This window comes from Chiloscyllium plagiosum, chromosome 34 (assembly GCF_004010195.1).
Source record: "Chiloscyllium plagiosum isolate BGI_BamShark_2017 chromosome 34, ASM401019v2, whole genome shotgun sequence".
Taxonomy (NCBI): domain Eukaryota; kingdom Metazoa; phylum Chordata; class Chondrichthyes; order Orectolobiformes; family Hemiscylliidae; genus Chiloscyllium; species Chiloscyllium plagiosum.
The window spans coordinates 37,840,325-37,855,648 of NC_057743.1; the positions used below are offsets into that span (position 1 = coordinate 37,840,325).

General features: G+C 39.0%; 1 protein-coding gene across 3 annotated transcripts in view; it reads left to right on the top strand.

Annotated features, from left to right (window-relative positions):
- Window positions 1-15,324, top strand: part of ube4b (ubiquitination factor E4B, UFD2 homolog (S. cerevisiae)) — an 81,674-nt gene that overhangs the window by 53,757 nt on the left and 12,593 nt on the right. For all 3 annotated transcript variants that reach the window (XM_043676207.1, XM_043676206.1, XM_043676208.1), the window contains 9 exons: window positions 2,918-3,031; window positions 3,533-3,731; window positions 3,873-4,008; window positions 4,329-4,428; window positions 9,011-9,138; window positions 10,223-10,321; window positions 12,189-12,424; window positions 13,757-13,883; window positions 14,295-14,439. In XM_043676207.1, coding sequence (XP_043532142.1) covers window positions 2,918-3,031; window positions 3,533-3,731; window positions 3,873-4,008; window positions 4,329-4,428; window positions 9,011-9,138; window positions 10,223-10,321; window positions 12,189-12,424; window positions 13,757-13,883; window positions 14,295-14,439 — 1,284 coding nt within the window. The remainder of the gene's footprint in view (window positions 1-2,917; window positions 3,032-3,532; window positions 3,732-3,872; window positions 4,009-4,328; window positions 4,429-9,010; window positions 9,139-10,222; window positions 10,322-12,188; window positions 12,425-13,756; window positions 13,884-14,294; window positions 14,440-15,324) is intronic.

Here is a 15,324-nt window from a genome sequence, read left to right on the forward strand (position 1 = left end):
CAGTCCGACACCATCCCCTGCCCCCAACATCCTTCGCCTCCCGGTCCAACTCAAACCCCGTCCAACACCGCCTGCTGCCCGCTCCCCAACCCCGTACACACCTGCCCCCTCTCTGGGGCAGCTGGACTAGACACCAACAACAAGACTGCTGCTGCCTTTGTGGGGTAAGTCTCCAAATAGACCACAACACACACAGCCACACACACATGCACACAACCTTTTACTGCAACCTTTTGACAGGTTCCACCTTTGCCCTGTACAGGACAATGTTAGTGAGATTAATCTGGGGGTTGGTTTAGGGTACACCACTGTGTAGAACTCCAGGGAAAGTGTGGGGAGAGAGGGTGGAAGGTTATTCATTTGGAGACGGTGCCTGTTTAATCACTGTTTTTTAAAAAAAAGATGCGATCACTGTTGGCAACACATCTTTGATGTAATGTTTCCATTGGGACCTTGAGATGTCCTTCGGATAATCCGATATTCGGATAATTGGTATTCGGATAATTGAGGTTCCCCTGTATACTGCACTGCAGAATTTTGTTTTTATTTATAAAGTCATACAGCATAAAAACAGAAGCTTTGATCCAACTTGATCACGCCAACCAGACATCCTAATCTGACCTAGTCCCATCTGCCAGCATATGGCCCATATCCTTCTAAACCCTTCCTATTCATCTGCCTATCCAGATGCTTTTTAAATGTTGTAACTGTACCTGCTTCCAACACTTCCTCTGGCAGCTTGTTCCACACACATATTACCCTCTGCGTGGAAAAAGTTACCCCTCAGGTCCTTTTAAAATCTTTCCCCTTTCACTTTAAACCTAAGTCACAAATCTCCACAAACCTGAAAAGCAACCCTCTACCAACACCCTCGTTTCCCTCCTCCAAGCTACTTTAGAATCTTCTCTTTGATTCCGTACGATCTAACCATACTAATCAGTGCAGAACGTTGAAACAATGTTTGCTGAGTCCATATAGACAGCATCCACTGCTCTGCCTTCAATAATTATCTTTGTCACCTCTTCAGAAAGCTGAATCAAGTCAGTGAGATATGATTTCCTGTGCACAAAGCCATGTTGACTATCCTTAATCAGTCCTTGCCTTTCAAAATGCTTTTAAATCCTGCCCTGCGGAATCCCCTTCAACAACTTGCCACCACTGATGTTAGGCTCATTGGTCTAAAGCTCCCTGGCTTTTTTTTAAATAATGGCACCACATAATGGCCAGCTCCGGTCTTCCAGCACCTCACCAGAATATCTCTAATCTCTTCACTTGCCTTCCATAATGTCATGGGATACACCTGATCAGATCCTGGGATTTTTCTGCCTTTGTGTTTAAGACCTCTCGCACCACCTCTTCTGTAACATGAACTCTTTTCAAGGCATTACTATTTCCCCAAGTTCCCCAGCTACCATGTCCTTCTCCACAGTAAATAGCGATGTGAAATGTTCATTGAGTATCTTGACCATCTCTTGTGGTTCCACACATAGGTGGCCATGTTGAACTTTAAGGGGCCCTCTTCTCTCCCTAGCAACTCTTTTGCCCCTTGATGTACATATAGAATCTCTTAGTTCTATTTTCCAAAGCTATCTCATATCCCCTTTTTGCCCTCCTAATTTCCCTGCAAGTGTACTTCTACTGCCCTTATATTGTAGGGATTCACTCAATACCAGCTGTCTAAACTTAGCATATGCTTTTACTTGACCAGAGCCTCAATTTCTCTAGTCATCTAAAATTTTCTACAACTACCAACCTTGCCCTTCACACTAACAGGAACATACTGTCTCTGAGCTCTTGTTATCTAATTTTTCAAGATCTCCCACTTCCCAACTATCCCTTTAGCTGCAAATAGCCTCCCCAATCAATTTTTGAATGTCCCTATCTAATACTGTCAAAATTGGCCTTACTCCAATTTAAACTTTAACTTTTTGATCAGTTTGATCATTCTTTTTAAAACTAGAAGTATTATGATTATTTGCCCCAAAGTGTGTTCCCACTTACAACTCAGTCATTTGCCCTGGCTTATTTCCCTCCACAAGCTCAAATATTGCTTCTTCTGTAGTTGGTACGTCCACCTATTCAATAAGAGTTTTATTGTACACACTTAACAAATTCCTCCTTAACACTGTGCAAGTCCAGTCTATGTTGGGAAAGTTAAAACCCCCTACCATTGCAACCCCATTATTTTTACAGACACCTGAGATCTCCTTACATATTTGCTTCTCAGTTTCCTGCTGACTATTGGAAGGTCTATCACGCAATCCCAGAAAGGTGATCATCTCACTTCCACCCAGATTAATTTCGTGGACAATCTCCCAGGAATGTTCTCCCTCAGTACAGCTGTATTGTTATCCCTAACCAAAAATGCTGCTTCCCTCCTCTCTTGTCTCCCTTTCTATCTTTCCAATAGCATATATACCCTGGAACATGAAATTGCCAGTCCTGTTCATCCCTAAGCCACATTTCTGGAATAGCTATGATATCCCAGATCCACATTCCCAACCATGATTTATGTTCATCCGCTTTGCGTGTCAGACATTTTAAGAATGCCCAGCTGAATAATGTTTAGTTCAAGGCAAGGCCACTAAATAAATGATGTGCTGGGTGAGCACAGTTGATTCTGGCAACCATTTCAAGTTCATCAGCATTAACATCAGAAGCATCCACATTTTGAAGTTTGAATTCCAGAATTCAGTGTTTTCCAATTGGTCATGTGCAATTGCTTTCTGAACCAACATTTAAGTTTTTACACCTGTAGCTTTTGAATTGAGGATATCTGCTGATGCAGTTTCAAACAAGTGACAAGTATACTCCTTTACTCCTGCATCTTGGTTTTATTTAACTACTGAGGTTCACTGAATGTGGATTGAATGACACCTTCCAACTTTGTAATATCCTTTTGCATTTTGATTTGCAGACTGATCTCTTCAAAATTTTGCACAATATTTTACTTAACGGTGAGACTAGAGAGTCTGCATTAAATTACATGGCAGCAGTGGTAAATCGCAATATGAAGAAAGCACAAATGCAGGTAGGTGTGCGATCAATGGACATGGCACTTGTCAGGTTGCCTTATTAGTGAGATAATATAAAACCACTTACTGGTGTTAATGACATCGTCTGTCGATCTCTGGATGCCTGAAATTTGGTGCACTATTGTCATTTTCCCTGGGACTTCCACAGACCTCTTGCAGAAATTGCAGCAGAGAAATCTGCCTCTTCAATTTTTTTCAGTTGATTTTCAGAAAGTTGAGGTGCAATTTTATATTGTGACATGCATCTTCAATCGAACACCTGAGATTTAGAAAATGAGAGTGTAGTATTTTGAAGCTTTTTATCAGAATCCTGTTCTCGAGATTGATTTTGGATGAACAATAAACACCGGCCTTGTCAGCGATGCTCATGTCCCACAAAAGAATTTAAAAATATTTAGAGTATTTTGCCCATTTAAAAAGTATCTAATTTCATAATTGTAATCGAAAACTCAATGATAAGTACAGTATTTTTACAATGTAAAAATTATTTTAAATAGACAGATGACCGACTGGTATCAACGGATGGGTTCATGTTGAATTTTTTGTGGGTGCTGCAGCAACTGAGCACAAAGATCAAGCTAGAAACTGTTGACCCAATGTACATTTTCCACCCAAAGTGTCGCATCAACATACTGTCTGATGAGACACGTGTGAAAGCCTCAATGGAAGACATTAAAAGCTGGCTTTCTGAACTCAGTAAGTACATTAGAAATATTTAGTGTGCAACTTTTCTTTTCCCCTTCTGCAACTGTCTATCTTAGGTGTGTATTTTAAGCTGCGTTCTTTAACTTAACTTATTTTCACAATCTTTACATATTTTCTTTTTAATCTAAACAGATGATCAGTCTAAGTTTGCTGAGCCAAAGTTCCCTACAGAATGCTTCTTCCTGACCTTACATGCACACCATCTTGCTATCTTGCCAAGTTGCCGCCGATATATAAGAAGATTACGAGCTATTCGAGATCTCAACCGGTAGGAAGGGATTGCAAAAGTGGATTATATTTTTGCCTTTCGTGGAGCTTTATGGAGAAGTAGACAGTTTGATAATCTATTAGTCTGCTCGTGGAAGTTTTAAGTGCATAAAAATATGTGGTTTGAGAGAGACTAGTGTAAGCTCATCGTTTAGCATGGTTCCCATTTAGAGACTGTAGAGGCAAGCTGAAACCATAAATGTGATACAATGTTCTGCTAATAATGTGTAATAATACTTGTTGATCTCCTTGGGTCAGTGAGCTTTTTTTCTAGTTCAGTTAAGGTTTATATTGACTTTTTTTTCTTTTCCTATTTTATAGGACTGTGGAGGAACTGAAAAATAGTGAAAGTCAGTGGAAGGATTCTCCATTGGCAAGCAGACACAGGGAGATGTTGAAACGATGCAAGACTCAATTGAAGGTGTGTAAGAATTATTGCAGGTAATGATGCAATCTTGGCACCAATTATTTTGTTTTCTAGCCTGTTTGGATTCCACATAAAGAAATGATGAATCTATCTACTTCTTGCTCTTGCATCAACATAACTTTGGAGGCTGATTTGGCTTGCTTGGCTGAATAGTGCCAAGGGCAGGGACTTGGTGGTTGGTCTGGCTCAGGTACATTTGAAATCTGCTGCCTCTTCCTGCAACTGAGAATGAAAAGCAATGGTGAACCACCATTGACAAAAACGGCCAATAAAATGGCTCAGGATGAAGCCTCAGGACATGTTGAGGCAAGGACAAGCCTTTGTTTAGAACACGTGCCATGTTGTCATAAAAGTTAAGGACCTTTTGAAAGACAAATCATACTTTACTCATTTCCAGTTACGTATTCTAGGAGTTCTTTTGGTGATGAATTGGTAGAAAGTGATTTTTCTCTTGACTTTGAAAACAGTCCCTCCCTTTCCATCACCCACTGCCAACCCTGAAGTTTGATTTTCCTTTTGAAAATTCAAGTCCTGAAATGTGCATGCATTGCACCCGTAATGTTGAGTGGCGTTTTATAGGGATTTGAGAGTGACTACAGCCATGAAGAAAATCTATGCATTGCATGCCATTTACCATTGACAGCATGTACTATTAATTTAAACGTAACACCAACAATTATAGAGTGAATTCAGACATTTAAAAAAATAGTCAGAGTATGGTGCCAGAAAAGCACAGCCAGTCAGGCAGCATCCAAGGAGCAGGAGAATCTATGTTTCGGGCGTAAGCCCTTCACCAGGAATTCCTGATTCTTGATGAAGAGCTTTTGTCCGAAATGTCGATTCTCCTGCTCCGATGCTGTCTGACCGGCTGTGCTTTTCCAGCACCACACTCTTTGACTCTGATCGACAGTCCTCACTTTCTCCCAATAAAAAATGGTGTATATTTCATGTTGGTGATCAGTCCATTCGTATTTTTTTGTAGCTAAATTAGCTTGGCAGTATTTCATGATCTTGAAAACTGTTATTATAAATTTTGGAACATCCGTTGAATAAACCCTTAAGTGGAGCCTGGTAAAAGAAGTTATTGAATTGTCATTAAGAGTAACATTAAAGTGCTGTGGTGAGCTGTGTTGTGTAACAAAATCCTCTATTTGTGTTTTGTTGGTACGAAACAAGCCAGCAATCTATGACTAGTAACGTTTATGGAACAAGCAATTCCAAGAGTTGCTGGAAGGCAACATTCAGTTCTATCTAGCAATAAGCAAAGGACTTATTGCAAGGCCATTGGGAATATTGCAGGACAGTTTGGGAGTCGCTGAAGAGAGGTTCAATGGTTGGTTAGTTGAAGGATACAGACAAGAACAGAAGCAATACTGTTGTTAACTGTGTTGCACATGACAACTGAACTGCATGGGTTTTGTGTACTGAGGGGTCAAAGGTCTTAGAGTAGTTGGATAGCTCTGTTTATTGAGGGCTCAGGAAGACTTGTAATCGGTGGTTCTCAGAAGAAGCTGTGTGACACAAATGGTTCAGTCCTGCTGAACCATTGTGCAGTGACATGAATGGACTGATCATCAACATGAAATACACCATTTGAGAGTAGGGTTGAAAAGCCAGGAGGCTGCATTTGCTGGATGCAATTGAACAAGAGTAGAATTCAAAGAAAACCAAGGAGCAGTTTTAGGTTAGTGCAGCTGCTTGTGAATGAATAGTTGGTACTTGTACTTGTGAATGAGTACTAGTGTAGTGTTGGAGTCCATGGGATTGGAGAGGAGTGGGGGTGGTGAGGGGATGGTGGTTGGAGATGCAGCGGAGAAAAGACATTGATCAGAATGGGAGGAGTCATTGAGGTAGTTTATGATGGAACGTCTCTTGAAAAGGAGATTCAAGGCCTTATTGACACAAGTGAAGTTAAATGAGATTTGATGACCTATTAAGACAGGAAGAGTTGCTGAGACGTCTGAGAGACTGCCTTGATCACATTGGCTGTCAGATGTTCAATCAGTCTGTTTCTCATTGACCAAGTTAATGATTGTGTTAGTTGTATTGTAAGTTATATTACTGTTCTAATTTTGGATAGTAAAATTTACTATTCAAAACCATGGAATCTTTTGCCTTTAGGTTTTAACCAAGTTCTCTAGGTCTGAAATGTCTATTTTGATTTTGAAAAAAAAGGATTCTGTCGGTCCAGTGCTAAATGGCAGCACACAATCTTAAAATGAAGTACATGTTGATGCTGGTTTCTTGGATTTTTAACATTTTAATTCTGACTTTGTCCTACTTTTTGACATTGGAGATAAACCTGAGATTGAACCATTAAAACAGATTAAAAAGCTTCTTAATAAATGTGTGTGTATGGCAGTATCATAACAAAATTTTGAGGTCAGTCTTGTGTTTGACTCTGTAAATGTGTAGTGTTAAAATTTGTTGGTTGCATGGGGGCAGTCATAAGAAGACAAATACTTGAATTGGTTTGCTTCCAAAATGCAAAGTACAAAACTGCAAATTTCAAATAATTTAACAGTTAAACCAGATTCTCATTTCACTGTTATTTGCACTGCATAATTAAAACATTAAGTAAATCCATTTGTAATTCGTAAGCAACTTTTGAACTATTCATTGTTTGTTTGTAAGTTCAGTTACTGTAGTTGCATACTGTAGTATTACTGTTTCACAGCACAGGCACTCCTGTTCGATTCCAGCGTTGTCTATATGGAGTTTGCACATTCTCCCTGTGTCTGCAGGCCTTTCTACCATTTGCTCCAGTTTAGTGTCTCAGTCCCACAGGTGGAGGGTCGGTGCCAACTAGATGGGCCAAATGGCCTCTTTCTGCACTATAGGGTTTCCATAATATTCTGCAATATCGTTATATTTAAATAACACAATACATCACACTAACTCCCAATTACAGAAGATCTCCATTTTAATGTAGAATCTTTTACAGCTATTGAACTCCCAAAATGCTTCACAGTAGAAAATGTATATTTTAGCTATAGTCAGTGTTGAAATTCAGCAAACAATTTTTGTACGGTGTGGTCCCTGGTCCCAAAAACAGTAAATGGCCAGATGATCTGTGACTTAGTGTTGGCAAAAATTTGTCTGTCCATTGAGAATTCAGCTATTAAGATCTAGTCTAATAGCTAGCATGCCTAATAATGTAGTACTCAATCAGTACTGCACTGAAAAGTGACCTGAAATTGTATTCGCTATTGTATAGACAACATTTTTTCTTTGTTTTGTAGTTGAATAGTTCAAAATTAAGTTATTGTTTTAAACCAGAGACTGAACAAATAGATGGCTGCTGTTTTAAAAATTATGTTCACTGAAACACTTGTTATATACAAATGTTGGCTTTTCCCAGAACAAAGAACAAAAGCAGAAAAACAATGTTTTAACCAGCTCCTGATCAGGTTTGGCTTGTGTACAACAGCAAAATCTATTTGGAAAGAGAGCACCAAAACACACACACCCTCACCTGTGTGGAAGTATCGGAAAGTCTCCAGTAATGCTCAATCCCTTTCACCTTGATCAGCAAATCCCCAGTTGAAAGAGGAATAAAATATCGTTCAGATATCGGGATGGCCTGGTCACTCAGTGGTTAGCACTGCTGCCTCACAGCACCAGAGACCTGGGTTCAATTCCTGCCTCAGGCAACTGTCTGTGTGGAGTTTGCACATTCTCCCCGTGTCTGCGTGGGTCCCCTCCAGGTGCTTCAGTTTCCTCCGGTGAATTGGCCATGCTAAATTGCCCGTAGTGTTAGGTGTAGGGGAATGTGTCTGGGTGGGTTGCTCTTCGGAGGGTCGGTGTGGACTTGTTGGGCTGAAGGGCCTGTTTCCACACTGTAAGTAATCTAACTCAGCTATTGAAATAATGAATTTTCAACTAATGAGTGAAAGGTTGAATATCGACTGAACCTTTTTGTCAACATCAAAGAATCAAAGCAAAAGGAAGCAACCCATTGTATTTTGACTGGCGCTATTGTGTTTCCCTGTATTTTTAAACCTTGAGATTTTAAGTTGTAGAGTTAGCATTTTTTTTAAACTTGAAGGCAATTTGTTTGCAATGAATAGTTTTTTTTCTTTTTTAAAAAAAACCTGGTAAGCATTTTCGTTTAACCTGGGTTTGTCAGTCACGTAAATTGGGGACTTCAGATAGTTACACTAAATTTTTTCACATTGATTCCAGGGATAATGGGACTTGATCTCTAGTGTGCTAACTCAGTGGATCTTCATCCTACCAGAACATTAAATGCCAAATTCAAAACCCACATCATTTTAATGCATGAATTCTCCAGTGAGAAATGTATTCTTTTGGAGCAGATCATCAGCTTGTGTGGACCTTTCACACTGTTCCACCTAGTGAATTCTTCAAGTACCATTCCATATTTAACTATTTATTAATCCCATATAAACAAACATTTGGTAGCAAAAGGGTGTACATGCTGCACATGTAGTGTATAAGATGATATCTGACTCAAACATTAAAACATTGCCTACTTTTTGCTTTTGACTGAAAAGGCATTTTAGTTGGGGATGATTTTCCGTTTGTATTGATCTATTCTCTATTTTACACCTAGAAATTGGTGCGGAGCAAAGCATGTGCTGATGCTGGTTTATTAGATGAGAATCTGTTGAGAAGATGCCTCCAGTTTTATGGCACATTAATTCAACTGATCTTTCGTCTGGTTGATCCACGCTACCCAGAGTAAGTGTTCTACTTTTCTTTTACACTATCATCACAGATTGCAAGAATATTTCTATCTGTTAGACATTAGAATGGCTTTGATCCATTATCTTCCTGGATGTAGGTGTGCAAAGAAAGTATAATTTATTCATGTGTACCCTCCTCTGATGTATAACTCGAATGCAGGTTTATATGCTTGTTTTCAGAGAGAAGAAATTGTGATGTGGATCACTTTATAAACCTAATACCTAATCATTCCTGGTAATGATTCCTGGTCCCAATATTCTGGTTAATGTTTCTAATGTTTGCTCCCATCATTTATTGAAGTTGTAGAACTTATATTGGCAAACTATTAATTTAAATAATGGAGAACAAGAGAAGAATACCTGAGCCACTGTGTCTCTTGTCTAAAATGGGAAGAGTAGGAATTTGTGTTACAATCCTGCACAGGAGTCCTTGCTGATTTGTTTTTTTTTGTTCCCTTTTATTCCATTTGCAGAGAATTTGATTATTTTACTTGTTAATGTGATTTGTATCCCCTTTATATAAAAATACTGTGACACATGTAGCACAAGCAAATTGTCTTTGTGCACTGACTGTTACATAGACAAACTACTAAATTCTAATGCTAAAATCCAAAAAATACTGTTAATCCATTGCAGTCATAAAGAGAAATTCACATGATATGCTAACACTTAATTCTGTTAGTTTTGAGTTGGCTGGTGTATGAATTTGTCAACTTTTACCCACATCAGCCATTCCTCCTTGTCGATTACTTTCGAATAGCTTCATGGCCATTAAGAATTGGTCGAGATGACCATTTTTATTTCCAGTTAGAAATGCAGGTGGTTTGCATTCCAGCAGTCTTTGGATTTGGACCATGTTATCACTGTATCACCTATTTTTCTGTTCATACACTATTCACTTTGAGATCCGTGAATGAAGCAACCTAGCTGTAATATTGCTTTTTTTGAAACCACATTAACTCCGGTCAGTTTTATTCTAACAATCAAACTAATACTAATCAGATAAGTGTTGACTTCTATGGTTTCTTTTACTGTTGACTAACTACAGGATTGCTGAATGTTTTTCTTTCTCCTCACAGCATGACACTGCCCCTTAATCCAGAGATCCCCAAGGTGTTTGCAGCATTGCCTGAATTCTATTTAGAAGATATTGCAGAATTTTTGCTGTTTATTGTACAGTAAGTAAAAGTAATTTCAACAGGAGTAGCGATACGTTAATCCTTGGCTGATTTATCATCACCTGGGCACGGATTAAAACAAACTCTTTTCATGCAAGGTTGATAAACCTAAAGTGCGAAGCACTAACACTGATCTAGGAGCATTTGGCCCAACACTGTTCTCAACTAAACTAAGTTTGTATGATTGAGAAGATTAGTAGCTCAGTTTGAGGTTTTAGATGTAGGTTTGCTCACTGGGCTGGAAAATTTGTTTTCAGACATTTTGTCACCATACTAGGTAACATCATCAGTGAACCTCTAGATGAAGCACTGGTGGTATGGCCTGCTTTTTGTGTTTAGTTTTCCTTGGGTTTGTGACATTTCCTGTAGTGATGACAGTTCCTGCAGTGATGTCATTTCCTGTTCTTTTTCTTATGGGGTGGTAAATGGAATTCATGTCAGTGTGTATGATTCTCTCTGTACAAGTCAAAATCTTGAATTTAGTGCATATCATTGTCAAAAGTAGTTGTTTTTGAAGGTGGCAGAAATGCCAATTATTTTAAAGCATGTTTTCAGATTGTGATGGTGAGAGCTGTTCCCCTGGTTGTGAGAAGAGTTATCTTCAAATTGACTCAGGGTGTTCCTATTTATACAGTTTGCCAGCAGAGTACTAGTACATGTGATCTTAATGGGGCAAAGTTGCTTACACATGATTCCACTTTGAAGCAAGGCATAGCGATTGTGCTTCCCCACCCCACCTACCCTAAAGATGTGCTGTTCGAATTTATTTAGGGGTACTAAATGCTATTGTTCAGTTAAGTTTTTTTTTGTTAGGATTTATCTAAATCACATTTGAAACATGTCAGGAGTCAGGATTTTGTCTCTCAGTACTGTTTAACGTAGCCCTAAGATTTTGCCTGTTAGTTACATTATTGCGTTGGCATTGGCACAAAATCTTTGAAAGTTATATTTCTTTAATGAGTAGTAACTGTAATCGATCAATTTGTTGTAAAGCCTGAATGTAACTTGTTTTGTTCTGTCTGTATACTGTAACTTGTATACTAATTGAAATTTGAACAGCCACCAGCCAATATTGTTTCTGGCCACTCTTAAACCACAGAGCCCAAGGTAATTTGTTATGCTCACTGTATCCTGGTAAATTCAGCACATGGCAGCATTCTTTCTGGAACTACCTTCACTTGTTTCGCTGACTGTCTTGCAACAAAACACACCACCCCACTGCAGCATTGGATTTTATCTGCTTTATTGTTGTCATCTCCCTGTAAGTCAACAAGTGACCATGAGCATAAGTGACATAAGCATCTTGTTCTCAATTCCACTTTCTGGTTGCTGCTTTCATGCTGCAGAGTGAAAAGGTTAATTTAAAATTTTCTTCTGATGTGATCTTATCAAAACATGCAAAATCCTGGGAGGACTTCACAATATGGATTCTCAAAGCACTTTTGCCCTATATGGGGATACAGTTTAAAGATAAGGAGTCTCCTGGTTAAGACTGAAATGAGGAGGATTTTATTCTGAGGGTTGGGAGACTTTGGAACTCTTTTTTTTCTCCCGATAGTGGTGGAGGCTGAGTCATTGTACACTTTTAAGGGGCAAGTAAATTCTTTATTAACAAAGGAGTCAATGGGTTTTGGGGAGTAAGTGGAAATGTGGAGTTAAAGCTACAATTATATCAACCGTGATCATCTTGAGTAGTGGAATAGGCCAGACAGGCTGAATGGCCTGCCCGTCATAATATGTTTGCATTTGCTGGGAACATTGTGCCTCTAGCAAATAATATTATATTGCTGTTTGTGAAAACACTATGTGCCAGCTTTTACAAATGATGGTTTTCTTGCAATTTATTTTATTGCTTATTCTTCTACAGATATTCCCCTCAGGTTTTATATGAACCTTGTACTCAGGACGTTGTGACCTTCCTTGTTGTATTTATCTGTAGTCAGAACTATATCCGAAATCCTTACTTGATTGCCAAGCTGGTAGAAGTCATGTTTGTAACAAATCCAGCAGTTCAGCCTCGAACACAGAAATTCTATGAGATAATGGAGAACCATCCATTGGCTACGAAACAGCTTGTGCCTGCGTTAATGAAGTTTTACACAGGTATGTTGTTCATCCTATTTATTAATTAACTTGGAGATCATATAGTACCTGGTTGATGTACAATGGACTTACTTTGGATGATCTGCATAAAGGAGCTAAGAATGGGTCATGAGTTACATAAGAAATTCCTGTATGACATTTTGATATGATGATGAAGAGGGAAGGTTTGGAGGGAAATGGGCCAGGAGCAGGCAGGTGGGATTAGTTTAGTTTGGGATTATGTTTGGCATGGACTGGTTGGACCGAAAGGTCTATTCGATGCTCTGTGACTCTGTGATGTGTGTTTCTAAATTCTCCTTGCTTTGTTTATTGAGGAAACAATCATTAGTGGTAGATCAGCTAATAACCATAGACAGCATTTCACTGCAAGATGGGTTGATTATATCTTTTCCAGTTTACTAAAAGGCTAAAGAATGCTGTTTTTTCAAGTATTGTTAATTCTTTAGTGATGGGAAATCGAGCACTGAAGCCAAAGATTAATATCTGGCTTTGTAGTGGAAAGTTGATGGAGAACACCAGTGTTGAGAAAGGATTGATCCTATCACAAAAGAAATGTTTGTTTGTTCTGATCTTTTTTCAAACACCCCCCTCGATTCCTTTCCTGGAGCATGGGCTCCTGCTGTGATCTGGTTGCTCAGGTGCTGGTGACCCTCTAGTACCTTAAACAAATAGGCATCCTTAGTAAATATAGTGCTGTGTTGTGGGTCTGTTTGGGTGGAGTGGGATATATACAATAACGTCGACAGAGTCCCACCAGACAGTACAGACTGTTATGTTAGAGAGAAAGAATGGAGGGGAGAAGTTGAGAAGAAGAATTCTTCATGGGTCATGAAGTGTGGGACATGCACCCATGCTGTTGGCTTCATTCTGCACCTCAAACCAGCTGACCAGCCAACTGATCTAAACTAGCCCCTTTTTTTTATGGAGTAGAGGCAGGTTACAATATCAGTGTTATTATCACAGTGCAGATGCCAGGAATTGTTCAAATAACTTTTTGAAATTTTCATTTAATTTGCACTTCATTTTCAGTGCATATTTTTTAAATGATATGGAAAAATTGATGTTTATCTTAATTGTCAGAATTTATTCTAATTTAATATTTGGAAGGTAACACAGCATTTTAGCTACTGCATTTTGGAAAATGAAATTTATTTTCTTTGGAACTTTGTAAACTACTTGTGCTGTTTAAGCATCACCAGTTGCACTCATTTTAATCAGGTTATCTTTTGCCTGGGCTTTGTTTATAACATTACTGTTATTGTGTTACTGAAGCAGATAGTATCTTCAGTATTTTGGATGCAGCAGCAAAAAGTGCTGTTATTTGTTTCTCAGATGTTGAACATACTGGAGCAACCAGTGAATTCTATGACAAGTTCACTATCCGTTACCACATCAGCACAATCTTTAAGAGCCTATGGCAGAATGTGGCACATCAAGGTACCTTCATGGAAGAGTTTAAGTAAGTTGATGCAATCCAACATTCCTTTTTTTTTTTGAAAAAATAACTAGTTTTATGTGTAATATTATGTTAGTATGAGAATACTCTGCAATTACAACTTAAAAGGCATCTGGCTGGGTATATGATTAGGAAGGATTTAGAGGAATTGGGACAAATGCTGGCAAATGGGACTAGATTAATTAAGGATATGTGGTTGTCATGGACAAGTTGGACCAAAGGGTCTGTTTCCGTGCTGTACATCTCTTTTGACTCTATGACCTAAAGAACCATAGATTCATTGTAACCACCGAGTACCATGTAAAAAGGCAATTATTTGTGGTGGTGTTCACAAAACCTGATTTAAATTTAAAGTTTTCCTGCTTGCATCTGTTTTGTAGCCTGATTTACACTGCATACATTTTATACTTGCAGTTCAGGAAAGCAGTTTGTTCGTTACATCAATATGCTCATAAATGACACCACCTATCTGCTGGATGAAAGTCTGGATTCTCTCAAACGCATCCATGAGGTACAAGAAGAAATGAAGAACAAAGAGCGCTGGGACTCATTGCCCAGGGTGAGTGTGCATCTTGCTTAATGTGTGTGCTCTCCAGTTACTTTGAAGAAGTACTGGTATTGGATCCGGTCTGCTGGCCAGAGAAAGAGGAGACAAAATAAATGCAAATTACTGCGGATGCTGGAATCTGAAACTAAAAGAGAAAATGCTGGAAAATCTCAGCAGTGCTGGCAGCATCTATAAGGAGACAAAAGAACTGACGTTTCGAGTCTAACTGACCCTTTGTTAAAGCTTAAAAAAAAGGGAGAAATAGGGATGAGACAAAAGCCATCTGTAATTCCAGGATGCTTAAAAGCAGCATCTCGAAATTCAAGAATAAGGTAACAATCTGTATTTGCATAGCTGGATGCCCATTATTTGTGCAACTATATGCAAGTAACAAACCCTTTTCTGGTAGAAAACCAAAAATACTTTTGGGTAATAAAATGTCCCAAACTATGTGCATAACACACGTTTCCGAATCACTGCAGATCTGTAAAAACTTATAAACTCTCAAATGTTTTTAGATTAGATTAGATTAGATTACTTAGTGTGGAAACAGGCCCTTCGGCCCAACAAGTCCACACTAACCCACCAAAGCGCAACCCACCCAGACCCATTCCCCTATATTTACCCCTTCACCTAACACTACGGGCAATTTAGCATGGCCAATTCACCTAACCTGCACATTTTTGGACTGTGTGAGGAAACCAGAGCACCCAGAGGAAACCCACGCAGCCACGGGGAGAACGTGCAAACTCCACATAGTCAGTTGCCTGAGGTGGGAATTGAACCCGGGTCTCTGGCGCTGTGAGGCAGCAGTGCTAACCACTGTGCCACCGTGCCGCAAAACTGGAATTTTGCTGCTTTTCAGGATTGCTGTCATATAGAAAAAGGAACATGCAG